This window comes from Bos taurus, chromosome 29, assembly GCF_002263795.3.
Source record: "Bos taurus isolate L1 Dominette 01449 registration number 42190680 breed Hereford chromosome 29, ARS-UCD2.0, whole genome shotgun sequence".
Classification (NCBI taxonomy): domain Eukaryota; kingdom Metazoa; phylum Chordata; class Mammalia; order Artiodactyla; family Bovidae; genus Bos; species Bos taurus.
In genome coordinates, this window is record NC_037356.1 from 37,112,674 (window position 1) to 37,125,976 (window position 13,303).

The 13,303-nt window shown below is 51.4% G+C and overlaps 1 protein-coding gene across 1 annotated transcript; it reads left to right on the plus strand.

The window, feature by feature from the left end:
- The first annotated feature begins 253 nt into the window (after window positions 1–253).
- MS4A15 (membrane spanning 4-domains A15) lies at window positions 254–10,923 on the plus strand. The gene is made up of 6 exons (XM_010820984.4): window positions 254–2,059; window positions 5,111–5,233; window positions 5,937–5,993; window positions 8,239–8,331; window positions 8,730–8,843; window positions 9,795–10,923. Exons 1-6 carry the CDS (start codon window positions 1,763–1,765, stop codon window positions 9,909–9,911), a joined length of 801 nt encoding a protein of 266 aa, XP_010819286.1. The 5' UTR covers window positions 254–1,762; the 3' UTR covers window positions 9,912–10,923.
- Window positions 10,924–13,303: the final 2,380 nt, after the last annotated feature.

Genomic DNA, 13,303 nt, shown 5'->3' on the forward strand with positions numbered 1-13,303 from the left:
TCTCCTGTATTGCAGGCAGATTCTTTAACTGCTGAGCCATCAGAGAAGCATCTCTAAGCAGAGCTAACCATCCATGCGTTCTCTTCCTTAGAATGAGATGAGGACTTAAATGTTCATTATTCACACCTCAAGAAGCAAAGACTCCTGGGGCAGGAGGGGTTTTCTTCAGCCCAGACCCTCCATCTCCCAGCATCTCACTCTGGTCCCATGTGCTTGGACTGCCAGACCAGGGACTCTTTCACATCCTCAGCAGTCGCCTACTCTTCTCGAATACGTCTGGTGAAGAGGGAAAAGGCCAGTAGGCAGGGAAAGAAAAAGATGGAAGATGAGAGAAAGAGAAAAGGGAAGGAACATTGGTGGGGAGGTGAGAGCAGAAGAATAGCCGCCTCTGAGGACCCGAGTTTCAGGTCTGTGTCCTCCCTGAAGACACGAATGAGCTCACAACCAATGAGGTGGAATCAGTTCCCACCTCCACCAGCACCCTGTCCTAGCAGAGCCCTGCTCTACATTGCCAGAGTCTGAAGACAGGACGTTCTTTTATTTTTAAACTTTTTATTCTGTATTGGGGTATAGCTGATTAATTAACAGTATTGTGATAGTTTCAGGTGCTCAGCAAAGGGACTCAGCCATACATATGCAAGTATCCCTTCTCCCCAAACTCTCCTCCCTTCCGGGTTGCCACACAATGCTGAGCAGAGTTCTCTGTGCTATATAGTAGGTCCTTGTTGGTTATCCATTTTAAATTAGCAGTGTGCACCTGTCCATCCCCAGGGACATGCCTTATTAATTCTTCTTCCTACTCCCAGCCCTGAGCTTGGTGCTCAGTCAATGCTGTCATCATCTGTTGGGCTGAATTACAAGCTTCTCTTGCTCCTCCCACCAGACACAAGGCTCCTTGAGGGCATGGACCCTGTGCCTGACCCCTAGTCACGGTTAGACTCTGAAGGATGGCTTTTCTCAAGGTTGTGTGTTATTTTAGTTCACACCAAACCCCATGAGATTATCTCTCAGTGTTATTATCCCCACTTTACAGATAAGGAAACTGAGGCTGGGGCAGGTGGCCATCTTGCCTCCAGGTTTCCTGATACCCAGAGGGGCCAGGATTCAAGTCCCAGCTTCTATCTGCAAAGTCATGTGCTGAACCAATTAATGCCAATGAGAAGGACGCCTGTTCTTCATTTTATTGTATAATCTTGTAGGTTCATCCTTCTGCTGGTCCATCTCCTGACAGTTGGGTGGTTTTCCCCAAAGCATTTGCTCAGGCCAGCTATGCATAAAGTTTCCATAATCTATGCGTGGCTTGTCTAGGATAATGGTGATTGCTTAGGTGGCCAAGAGGAAGGCTCCCACAGCAGGAAATCACCCAAGGGGATTATTTACACAAGCTCATTAGCCCTGGGCTAAGGGACAGGAAGTGGTGGGTGAGCTCCAGTCCCCTGTACAGAGATGCTCAGCTCTGGCTTGCACTAGCTGTGTGTCCTTGAGTAAGTCACTTGCCCTCTCTGGGCAAAGGAGGCAATTTAAATGCATGTTCCTCCTAAAGGTCCTTTCCATGTAATAATAGCAGAAATGGAGAATGTGGTTTCTAGGGTCAAAAAGACTGGGTCAAACCTTGGCCTTGCTTCACCTTGACCTCTGACATCCCTTTACTTCCCTGAGGGAAGCTTCCCTTCTTCACTGAGCAGAGATTTTGGTGCCAGCCTCTGGGGACTGCAGTGAACAGGGGTAGAAAGGCAGGTTGTTGATAAACTGATAATCTCTTATGCAAATATGTAACCATCATCACTATCATTATTATTTCTGGAGGCTCTGTCTCCCAGGCTCTCTGAGCACGATGTCCACGGCTCCCTCCAGCAATGGGGTGTTTGTCGTCATCCCACCCAGCAACGCCAGCGGCCTCCGCTCGCCCCCAGCCATCCTGCCCACCTCCCTGTGCCAGCCTCCAGGGATCATGCAGTACGAGGAGCCGCCGCTGGGGGCGCAGACACCACGCGTCACCCAGCCACCAGACCTGCGGCCCGGGGAGACATTCCTGACCGGAGAGCCCAAGGCTTTGGGGGTAAGAACAGCCTCTCCGACCACCTGGGGCATAGGTGCTGGGCAAGGACGGAGCACTCATGCACCTTGCAGATAATGTGCTACACTTAGTCGCTCAGTCATGTCTGACTGTTTGCGACCCTATGGACTGCAGCTTGCCAGGCTCCTCTGTCCATGGGGATTCTCCAGTCAAGAATACTGGAGTGGGTTGCCATGCCCTGCTCCAGGGGATCTTCCCAAACCAGGGATCAAACCCAGGTCTCCTGCATTGCAGGTGGATTCTTTACTGTCTCAGCCACCAGGGCAGCAATTGGTAGATGCTTAGTGAGGACTTCAGGATGCAGCCATGCACCAGGCAGACAAGGACCATTCTGCAGAGCTGACAGAGAGTAAACCAGTGAACAAATGACTAAGATAACTCCAAATAAGGCAATGAGGTTAAAAAATGACCATGGGGGAGGGGCAACACTAGCAAAGATGGACAGAGAGTTCTGTCTGGGGAGATGACATTGTAGCTAATAATCTAGATGCTGGGCTGAAGCCAGCCAAGTGAGGGGACAGAGACTGGCTCATCAGGTAGAGGAAACAGCAAGTGCAGAGGCCCTGAGGTGGCTTGTTCAAAGACAAAATAGAAGGTGGGCATGGCTGGAAGGTAATAAGCAGAGGAAGGAGGGAGATGAGATGAAGCTGAAGTGGTAGCCAGGGCCAGCTCTTGGCTCCTGCAGAGCTGACAGTCCAACCTCAGATGGCCTTGAGATATTGATCTCTTGGAGGGACAGTAAATAGACAGATAGATAGATACACATATTTATCTATATATTACATGCGGAGTGTCTTCAGCCTGTCCCTTGGCCTCAGTTTGTCCTAGTGGAAGATGAAAACATAGTTTAATTGATGATGGTGGTGATGACCACAATGATGACAACTCTCATTTACTGAGTGCCCCCGAGAGTTGTGCACACTGGGCCAAGGAATTTGCACTCATTGTCTCCTTAGGGTCTTATCACCACTTGTGAGACAGGGATCATAGTTCCCAATGGACAGATTAGAGAGCTTAGGCTCATCAACGCTAAGTCGCTGGCCCAAGGCTCGGCTTGAATATGCTGGAACTTAGGAGCCTAAAGGCTACACCAGCTCCACTGGGGCAGGAATGGACTAGAAGCAGTGGACAAAGATGGTGGATCCATTGCTGGAGACTGGAAATCTCAGACCAGACTCTGAGAAACAATGACCCCCAAAGGGCTTTGCTGAGACAAATGCAAATTGCTGAAAAATATAAAAAGGAGAAACTATATATAGGTTCTAGGGAGTGTCAGCCAGGGAGACTACTGGCTTTGGAGTTAGTTGGTTTTCCACTTCCTAGCTGGGAGACCTCGCACAAATTACTGAATATCTCTGAACCTCATTTTCCTCAACTTCCTCCTTTCTGAAATCAGGATAATAATTTTAGGATACCTACCTCATCACATTAGGGTTAAAAGAGATAATGTCTGTAAAACACCCAGCACATCACTTAGTGCAGACCAGCATTTGGTAAGTGGCAGCCGGTGTCTTACGAGGAGTAACTGGAGTAGCAGTGTTGATCCAGTAGCAGGGGAAGGACCGGAGGAGGAGAGCAGCCTTGGCAGCTGGGACGTGATGCCCCATAAAGGGCACAAAGAAGATGGAAGACATGTGACTGAAGAGAGAAGGAAAGAGAGGATTCCAGGGGTCACGCCTTTAAATGTACAAATGCTTGGCTCTTGTGTTAGGAAGACATACATATATATAGCACATGATCCTAAGATAGATTCTACAGCCTGAACTGCCCATATGTGGACCACAATGAGCACCTCATCACTAAGGGAGTCCATTTAGAAGTCAGGAGATGGATAGGGTTCCTGGATTAGGATCTTCCCTTGTAGCTCCGTCGGTGAAGAATATGCCTGTAATGCAGGAGACCCAGGTTTGATTCCTGGGTTGGGAAGATCCCCTGGAGAAGGAAATGGCAACCCACTCCAGTATTCTTGCCTGGAGAATTCCATGGACAGAGGAGCCTGGCGGGCTATAGTACATGGGGTCACAAGAGTTGGATACGACTTAGTGACTGAACCACCACCACCACCTGGATTAGACAGAGGCTGAGTTCAGCAGCCGTCAATGTCCCTTTCCACTCAGATTCAGTTGTTACCAGAACCATTTGGAAAACAGGGACTTCCCTGGTGGTCCAGTGGTTAAGAATCTGCCTTGTAAGGCAAGTGGACAAGGGATCAATTCCTGGTCGGGGAAGTAAGATCCCACAGCCTGCCTGCCACAATGACTGAGGCTTGTGCGCTTTGCAGCCTGCGTGCTCCAACTAGAGAATCCATGCTGCGTGATGAAGGATCCTGCATGCCTCAACCAAGGCTCAAAGCAGCCAAATAAATAAATACTTTAAAACAAACAAAAAACAGGAAAAAAAAAAAACCAAACAACCCACTTAGAAAGAAACGTGGCAGCATGAACCAGAAGCCCACATTGCTCTCATCCTTGGGAAAACCATCCCGCTTCTGAGAATGAATCAGTGGGTGCTGGGAAACCACTCCTTTAATTAATTGATTAATCAATATAAAACCTAAGTCCTGAGTCCAGCTGGTAGGCAGCAGCTCCTGCACGTGACTGGGATGCACCAATGACACTCCAATGAGAAAAACACCCAAGGAGATATTTGGGCAGGCTGCAGGGGCACAAGGAAGGAAGCGGTGAGGCAGTCAGCGCAGGGAATGATGAGCCATTGACACGAGGGCTAAGAAACCAAGTAGCAACACAGTATGCTTGAGACCTGGTCAGAACAAAAGGCAAACCCGTGGAGACATGGAAACAGAAGGGTGGGTCCTGAAAGCTGTGGGGAACTGGCTTTCCATCTTAAAATACCGTGTCTTTCACAGTTGTTATAATGATGTCTCCTTAAAAGAAGGGAATCTGAGTTGATTTCCGAGTTGCTGAAGGTTCAAAGCGGGACTGCAGGGCCCTGCACGCTCTCCTCTGCGGCCGGCAGGGGGCGGTGTGGAGCCCGCCGCGCCCGCCTGGCTGAGCCGCCGTCCGCTCCCCGCAGACCGTCCAGATTCTCATCGGCCTTATCCACCTGGGCTTTGGCGGCGTGCTGCTCATGGTCCGCCGCAGCCATGTGGGGATGCTCTTCATCGAAGGCGGCGTCCCCTTCTGGGGAGGAGCCTGCGTGAGTGCCTGGGCCATCTGGGCGGGGGGCTGTGCCCAGGCTCACCCTCCACCGCATTCTCCTGGGCACAGCTGCTCCTGGGTGGGGGCCTGAGCCTAAATCTAACTCTCAACCACAAATCCTAATCATGACCTGACTGAGACCCCACTCCCGTGTGTGAAAAGCTCCCAGAATAGAGCTTAGCCTGCTCCCCCCAAAAGAGGATGGAATGAAGGAGATGAAGGCAGGGGCTAAGGACACTAAACACCTGTAGTTACCCGGCTTCCTTCCTTCAAACTTCAAAGCGTTTTGATTGTTTATTTGCTAAGTGTCCATCTTCCCAAATTAGAATAGAAGCCTCATGAGGGCAGAGATCTTGTCTGTCTTATTCAAATCTGCTAGGATCTTGCCACATGCCTGCTGCTCAGGAAATGTCTGATGAGTGAATGTCTAAAGGAGCAATGCCTTCCCTATCGATGACACAATGTCAATGAAAACATTCATCTTGCAAGCCATGGCCCTAGTTCCCTGGACAGGGGCCCCTAGTAACCATGGGACACCCTCACAGAGCGATCCCAAGTGCCTGGCCAGGAGGCCAAGAAGGTGGCATCCAGGAGGCTGCTGGCCTCTCCCTGATACCCATGGCCTTGACAGTGGCAGGCATGGTGTGCCCTGCCCAGTGTCCTGGCTGAAGCCTCACTAGGATACCCACTTCCCCACACAGTTCATCATCTCGGGGTCCCTCTCAGTGGCAGCCGAGAAGAACCACACCAGTTGCCTGGTAAGTCTGAATGGGAGACCGGGGGTGAGGGTGGGGCCACAGTCAAGCTCCACTCTGCTCTGCCTCCAAAGATGCTCCTTCAGCAAGCACTCCATAGGGGGCTGCTGGAGGCCAGGCATGGGACAACACCCAGACAGCCAGACACAGTCCCTGCCCTACCTACAGAAGAGACGAAACCAAGACGCACTTTCAGAATACCCTAAGAGGCAGAAAGTGAGGGTCCACAGATGAAGTGCTCATGGCCCAGAGAAAGGGATGAGGCAAAAAGCCCTCCTGAACAGGAGATGGCTGAGCTGGGCCTTGGTGGGCATGTAGGATTGAGAAATCCTGAAGGAAGAGCATGAGGATGCAAGGAGGGACTGTGGGCAGGGTCACCGTGGAAACTATGTGTGACTCCACTTGACCAGGGCAAAAGTCTTGGAAGGGAAGTGCAGAGAAGTTAGAGATGCACTGGGTCGACATCTCAGACAGCTCCATGCCTTCTGCGGGTGATTGCGGGGGCGGGGGGGGGGGGCGGGCAGGGGGCTCTGGAGGCTTTGGATAGGAGAGTGTTGAGCATCGCACCAGAGTCAAGTCCCTGCCCTCATGGAGCTTACATTCTAATGTCTGGTAAGACACCCCCCACCCCCACCTAAAACAAAACAAAAAACACAGATAAGGTCTTTACAGAGTGAAAAGTGCTGAACAAAGCCCAGGGATAATATGAGGGATTCTGCTCAGCTGGGAGAGTCTGCAGACCCTGAGCAGGTGTCGCTGAGCCATTGTTCAGAGGGCAGCAGCCACACAGGAGCCTGGAGACCAGTATCCCAGACTAGAGGATGAGAAGGGGCCAGGACTTCAGATTACAGCAAACCAGGGGCTGAATGGGAGGAACTAAGCCGAGAGGGAAAGGTGGGGAGACACTTGTGGTTGGGTCAAGTTTAAGGGCAGTGGGAGGGCACTGAGGTTGGAGCCCAGGGTTTGGGCAGAAGTGAAAATGTTTGTTGCTCAGTTGTGCCCTACTCTTTGTAACCTCATGGACTGTAGCCCACAAGGCTCCTCCGTTCATTGAATTCTCCAGGCAAGAATGCTGGAGTGGGTTGCCATTCTCTTCTCCAGGGGATCTACCTCACCTAGGAATTAAAGCTGGGTCTCCTGCATTTCAGGCAGATCTTTTACTGTCTGAGCCATCAGGGAGCAGGAGAATCAGTGCTCTGTTTACACTCCTGAGAGCTGCTGGGTGGAGAATGGATTGTAATAGGACAGGACTGGACACAGGGAACCCTCAGATCAAACCTATACCCCGCCGCCCCCAGGCTGTAAAGTCTGGACGGGGGCGGGGAGAGAGGGCTGATTTACTCTGCCCCGTGCTCACAGCACCTTGGACAGTGTCTGGCAGGCACCAGAAGTTTGCAGGATTATCATCAGTTAATTGATTATGTGTAAGGCTGCTCTGATCTCAACGACCTCCTCCCTGTCATCCAAAAAAAAGAGGAGTTGGGGTCTTTGAACCTGAGCAAATCCTGCAGTCCCCAGCCCACCCATGAGTGGTCCCCACTTTATGGCTAGGGCTGTTTAACCAGAAGGCTTCAGCTAGTGGGTCAAAAGAGCATCAGATTCCAGCAGCATGGGGAGGGTGACCCCTGAGCCATCGCTTGGACCACCCAGGGGTCCACTTGTCCCAAGTCCAGAGCCTCCGGATGAGGACGAGGCCTGGACCTTCGCTCCCCAGACCTCAGGCTCACAGCCCCTGCGTCTCCCCTAACTGGTGCCCCGCAGGCGTCTGCAGTGCTTGCTCTGCCAGCCCCTGCCTGGGCCCACATGGAACTGACCCCAACACCTCTCCCAACCTCAGTGTCCATAGCAGAGGGCCTCCCCCGATCCATGCCCGTTGGGTAGCTGCACCTTCAGGATGCTCGGCCTGAGGGGTGGAGCATAGTAATGGGTGGGCAAGGAGCCTCTGCAGGCCCCACTTAGGGAGGCCATGAAGGAGGTCGAGCCCCTTTTCCAGCAGCTTCCAAGAAGAGGATGCAAGGTAAGGGGGGGTGGGGTGGTCAACAGGGCCATTCGCCTGAGATCCCCGGGGAAGGACAGGAGGAAAGGAGGTCAAGGAGGACGCAGGTATGGGCATGGGTGTGAGGACCTGCTGTGGGAGGCTCCGGGGGCAGAGCTGTGGCCTCCTGTCCCTCCTCCTTCTCCCGCCTCCCCCTCTCCCCTCCTCCCGCCTCCCCTCTCCCCTCCTTCCCCTCCATCTCTTCCCCTGCAGGTGAGGAGCAGTCTGGGGACCAACATTCTCAGCGCCATGGCGGCCTTTGCAGGGACGGCCATTCTACTCATGGATTTTGGTGTCACTAACTGGGTGTGTTGTCCGACGTCCCCAGGAGTGGGAAAACTTGAAGAAGAGCAACAGCCACATCCAGGAGGAGGCACGGGAGGGGGGAAGGGATGTTGTAGGGCCCTGGGCATCAGCAGAGCCTGCCAATCCCAAGAGACCCCCAGGTGTATATGGACCCCAGGACCCTACGTCAAGGGTGGGCGTAGTTGGGGGGAGGGGGCGGGTCGCGGAGAAGCAATCTTGAGTTCAAGGGAGAGTACCTGTGTTCAAGGGAGAGTACGTGTCACGCAGCAGGGGGACCCGCTCCAGCTCTGTCATCAGCTGACTGTATGATCTGGGGCACGTTATACTCGCTGCTCTGGGCCCCCTTTCCTCTGTTCTAGAATTCTCGACTGGCCTTGACTGTGGGTTTTGGTCCCCAGGATGTGGGCAGGGGCTATTTGGCCGTGCTTACCATCTTCACCATACTGGAGTTCTTCATTGCAGTCATTGCCACCCACTTTGGGTGCCAAGCCACTCGCGCCCAAGCTCACGCGGTGAGTGCCTCACACCGCGCCCCGCCCCCCGCCCCAGCCCTGCAAAGAGCGCCCCACTCATACATCCGGGAACTCAGAGGCGTTTCCGCGGGAAGGTTTTCCTCTTGGTTGGCCACGGGGGCGCGCCAGCATCAAGGGACCTGCTGCTCTTTGCGCCTGGACGCGGAGCCCTGGAAGGCGGGCTCTGGGGACGAGGGAGATCGCCGTCGGGGATGATTGGGACCCTCCAGAAGTTCACGGGTCAAGAAAAGTGGGCATCAGGAAGGGCAGCACGACTCGGGTGGGCATGGACCGCCGTCTTCCCCAAACTGGAGGACAGTGTAGACAGAGAGGGGATGGAGGAAGGGCCTCCGTAACAAGGGAACCAGTTGGATGTCAGCCTCCGCGGAAACAAACATGCAGGCCATAGTGCGGGCGGGGGCGGGGTGGGGGTCCCCCTTGGGAGGTGGGTTTGTGCAAAACGAGGTGTGGAGCTGTTGAAAGTCTGAGCAGAGGCCTGTACGCTCAGAGAGGAGGGTGAGTAGAGTGGGGCTCAGGGAAATCAATCTAGAGGGTTTGCCCACTGTGGGGGCAGGGAGCGGGGTAGAGAGGTAGGGGTTGGAGGCAGGGAAGCCGCCACAAAGAGGCTGCAGGGATGCCGGCACTGTGGTATCCAAGCCTTGAACCAGTGTAGGGCTGTCCAGAGACAAAGAAATCCAGAACCTTAGTTCCTAGAGAAATGAGACTCCTGTGGGTTTCGCTGCTGTACCTCCAATGCCCAGATGATAGTTGACCTCAGCAAATACTTTTTGGAAATTTAGTTGAACTGACGAGTGGGGCCAATTCATCCTTGGAGCGTTCACTACTAGGGCGCTGTTCTCACAATACCCACAAGAGGGCACTATTGCAACAGCTCCCTGAAGGCGCCGGAGCCACCAGGATTGCTGGTGTTTGTTCTCTTTTGCTTTGCAGCCTGTGATTTTCCTGCCGAATGCCTTCAGCACAGACTTCAACATCCCCAGCCCCGCAGCCTCTCCTCCCCCCGCCTACGATAATGTGGCATATATACCCAAGGAATCTTCAGAGTAGACGGTCGCTCCGGGGGTTGGAGCCCAGCCGCCCTCACTTTCCCCCGTCCCCTTTCCCCCCTCCCCACATTCCTCCACCCGCCCCACCCCGCCATGCCGGGCCGAGCCTCTCCCCACCCTCGCCTTGTTTATCTGGTGGCAGCCCGCCGCCCCAGTCCTCTCATGTTGTGGTACCGAGTGGAGTCCCTGGGGATGTCTGTCCCACACATTTCCCTCAGTGGTTTATTTCCTAAAAAAGCTAGTTGATGTCAAGGGTATGTGTCCCTCTGCTCCCTGGGCCCCGCCCTTCATCAGAAAATGCCTCCTGATACCGCCCTGGATTTCTCTCTACGCATTTTGGAAACCCTGGCTTCGCTGGGACATGGGTTTAAGGGCCGCCCTGGCCCTCAGGCCTTGGGACAGTCATTAAGCTCAGAGAGCCCAGAATCCTCCAGAAGGAAGAACTGAGTCCAGCTGCAGAGGTCACAGAGCCAAACGGCGGTGGCTTGGCCTCTGGTCACCAGGCCCCAGGACCAGCTCTATAATCTGCTGCCAGGCCTCAGTTTTCCCGCCCGGAAAAGAAAGTGTTGAACCAGATGACATTTAAGACACTTACAGCTCCCCATGGGCTCCCAGAAGTCTAAAGTCTAAGTCAGGCATGTCCTCTGACCCCAACTGCCTGCAGAACTGTTTGGAGGCCCTATTGCCTCAGCCCTGCACACCCTCCAGGGCTGGAGAGGTTGCAAGGGAGGCCTGAGACCAGCCCATGGCACCCTGGTCAGCATCCGCAGGCGGCAGCTGTGGGGGCCCCCTCCCCTGGGAGGCTCAGGACCTCCCCTGGCCTCTCAGTGCTCCCTCTCTCACCCGCCACCCGCAGCCTGAGGAGAAAGCCACCTCTGAAGGTATGTTGAGTTGGGCTGGGTCTCCAGGCCAAGGGGACAGTTCCACCTGGTATTTAGAGGCCCTGGCAGGTGGCTTGTCTCTCATACCACAGAGGGAAATAAACTGTGCTTACAACTTGATCTGGTCTCATAGCAATGACTGTTTTGTTTTGCTTTTAACTTTGGGGGCTTTAAAGGGTTGTCCCATATTGATCAGGAGACCTGGGGAATTGTCTTACCGTCACAGCAAAAGGGCATCTCTGGATGCTGGGCTCTGTGTGGTGTGATCCTTACCCTTGTTCTGTCCCCACCTGAGCCTAACTAAGCAGGCATTCATGTCCCCACTCTACCACTGAAGACAGGGAAACTGAAGAGGTTAAATCATGTGCATGGGGCCACCAAGCTAGTAAAAGTCAGTGCCAGAATCTGAACCCAGCTTCATCTGACCTCAGGGTCTGTGCTCTTACCATACGGCTCCCCACAGTCCAAACCCAAGTGCATTCCACAAACTCCTTCCCCTCCCTCCTCCTGTTTCTTCATCCCAGAGACTGGGGCAGGACTGCATTTCTCAGCACCCGCTTCTTCATTTAACAAACTTCTGCTCCATCTTCAAAACCCTATTTTAATGTTTCTTCTTCCATGAGGTCTTCCCAGAGGAAGTAGTCAGCTAGGTGGCTAAGTGATAATGAGTCACAGAGTGGAGATGACAGTGGGGTAAGAAGGGCCCCCTTTTAAGGAGTCCCTCCATCCTGGGGTCATGCATGTGCAGAGTTGGGTGGGGATCACAACAGAATTTGGCTTCAAAATCAAGAGCAGAACTTGAGGACATAGAGCTGAGAGTTGAAGACCCCACACTATAAAGTTGGGAGAAATGTGTTGGTATATTTAAGAATGGTTTTCCTGCCACACATAGAGGAGATTAGAGACTTTTCTGAATTGAGGGGAGATGTTTGGAGAGAGGAGGGAGAAAGAGGAGGAAGAGAAGGCTTAGCCCCAGGCTGGGATTTTACCATCTCTGTGCCCTGTTAACTAAGTTCCACAGAGACAGCCAAAACCCACAGATCAATTAGGAGGAATCAAAGAACTGATGCTTCTTCACATCCCAGGCCATAACATGAGGAGACGGCAAGGCCCCTAGAGATGCCCCATGTCCAGACAGCATGGAGCCAGAATGTGGAGTTGAGATGGCCAAGGGTGTGCCTGGTGACATGACATGGAGCCCTACGCTCCCATGTGGGAATGAATAAAAGCATCAAAAAGCTTCCCGTGTCCCCCAGGGGAAAACACAAAAGGCTAAGAGCGCTGACATGCAATGTGGGTTGTATGAGACTGAAGCATAACAGTAAGTAAGAGTGGAGACAGTGGCCACCATGCAAAACCAGCAAGGAAGATCATGCTTCTGGACTGGAAGTCAGGGGAAGTGACTGAGTTACCTTAACCGGCAATATTAAGTTCTGCCACTGAGAGGAAATGGGAGCTGGAGACATAATTACCAACGAAGCAGAAGAATTCTGAAAACTACTAAAGAGACATTAATGATGATCTAAATAAATGAAGAGCCATACTATGTTCACGGATTGGAAAGCTCAAAATTTTGTTAAAATGCCATTTATCTCCAAATTTTCCTGTAGACCTCATACATTCCCATTCAAAATTCCAATAGATTTATTTGGGGAGAAATTGACAAGCTAATTCTAAAGTTCATAAGGAAATTCTAAAATATTCATAAGGATCTAAAATATTCAAGAAAACCATAAAGAAAACAAAGTTGGAGGACTTAAATTATTAGATTTCAAAACTTACTATAATGCAATAATAACCAAGACAGCATAGTTTTTAGTGACTAGACAATTAGATCAATGGAGTTCAGAAACAGACCCTCATCTATATAGTTCACTTGATTTATGACAGAGGCTCCACTGCAACTCAGTGGACAAAGATTCTTTTCAATAAATTATGCTGAAGCAATTGGATTTGGTTATAGGGAAAAAATGAAACACAATTCCTACATCACATACCATACATAAAAATTAAGTCAAGATGGGTCATAGACCTAAATTTTACAACATAAAAGGGGTTTCTTTAAAAAAAAAAAAAAGAAGAAACTATCTTCAGTACTTTGGGATAAGCAAGGATTTTTCAAATTGGACACACACACACACACAAAACTAATCATAAAACAAAAGATTTAGAAATTAGTGTTTAATAAAATTAAGGACTTCTATTTATTAAAAAATAAGTATGAAAGTGCTCTACAGCATGAAAAGAGATTTTAAAACACATAATATCTGACAGAGGACTTGAATACAAAATACGTAAATAGCTCCTAAAATTAAATAAGAAAAAAGGAGGCAACTTAATTTAAAATGGACAAGGAACCTGCACAGGCACTCTGCAGAAAAAGATCTCAGAATGACCAATAAGTGTGTTCAACATCTTTAGCCACTGGAAAAATACAAAGCAAAAACCACAAAGAGCTAGCCCAACGTGCCAAAATGGCTGAAATTTTAAAAGACTGACTACTCAGATGTTG

Coding starts and splice junctions, on each gene's coding strand:
- MS4A15 (XM_010820984.4), top strand. CDS start 1,763: ATGCAAATATGTAACCATCATCACTATCATTATTATTTCTGGAGGCTC. Junction 5,234..5,936: donor CCTTCTGGGGAGGAGCCTGC/GTGAGTGCCTGG, acceptor TTCCCCACACAG/TTCATCATCTCGGGGTCCCT. Junction 8,332..8,729: donor ATTTTGGTGTCACTAACTGG/GTGTGTTGTCCG, acceptor TTTGGTCCCCAG/GATGTGGGCAGGGGCTATTT.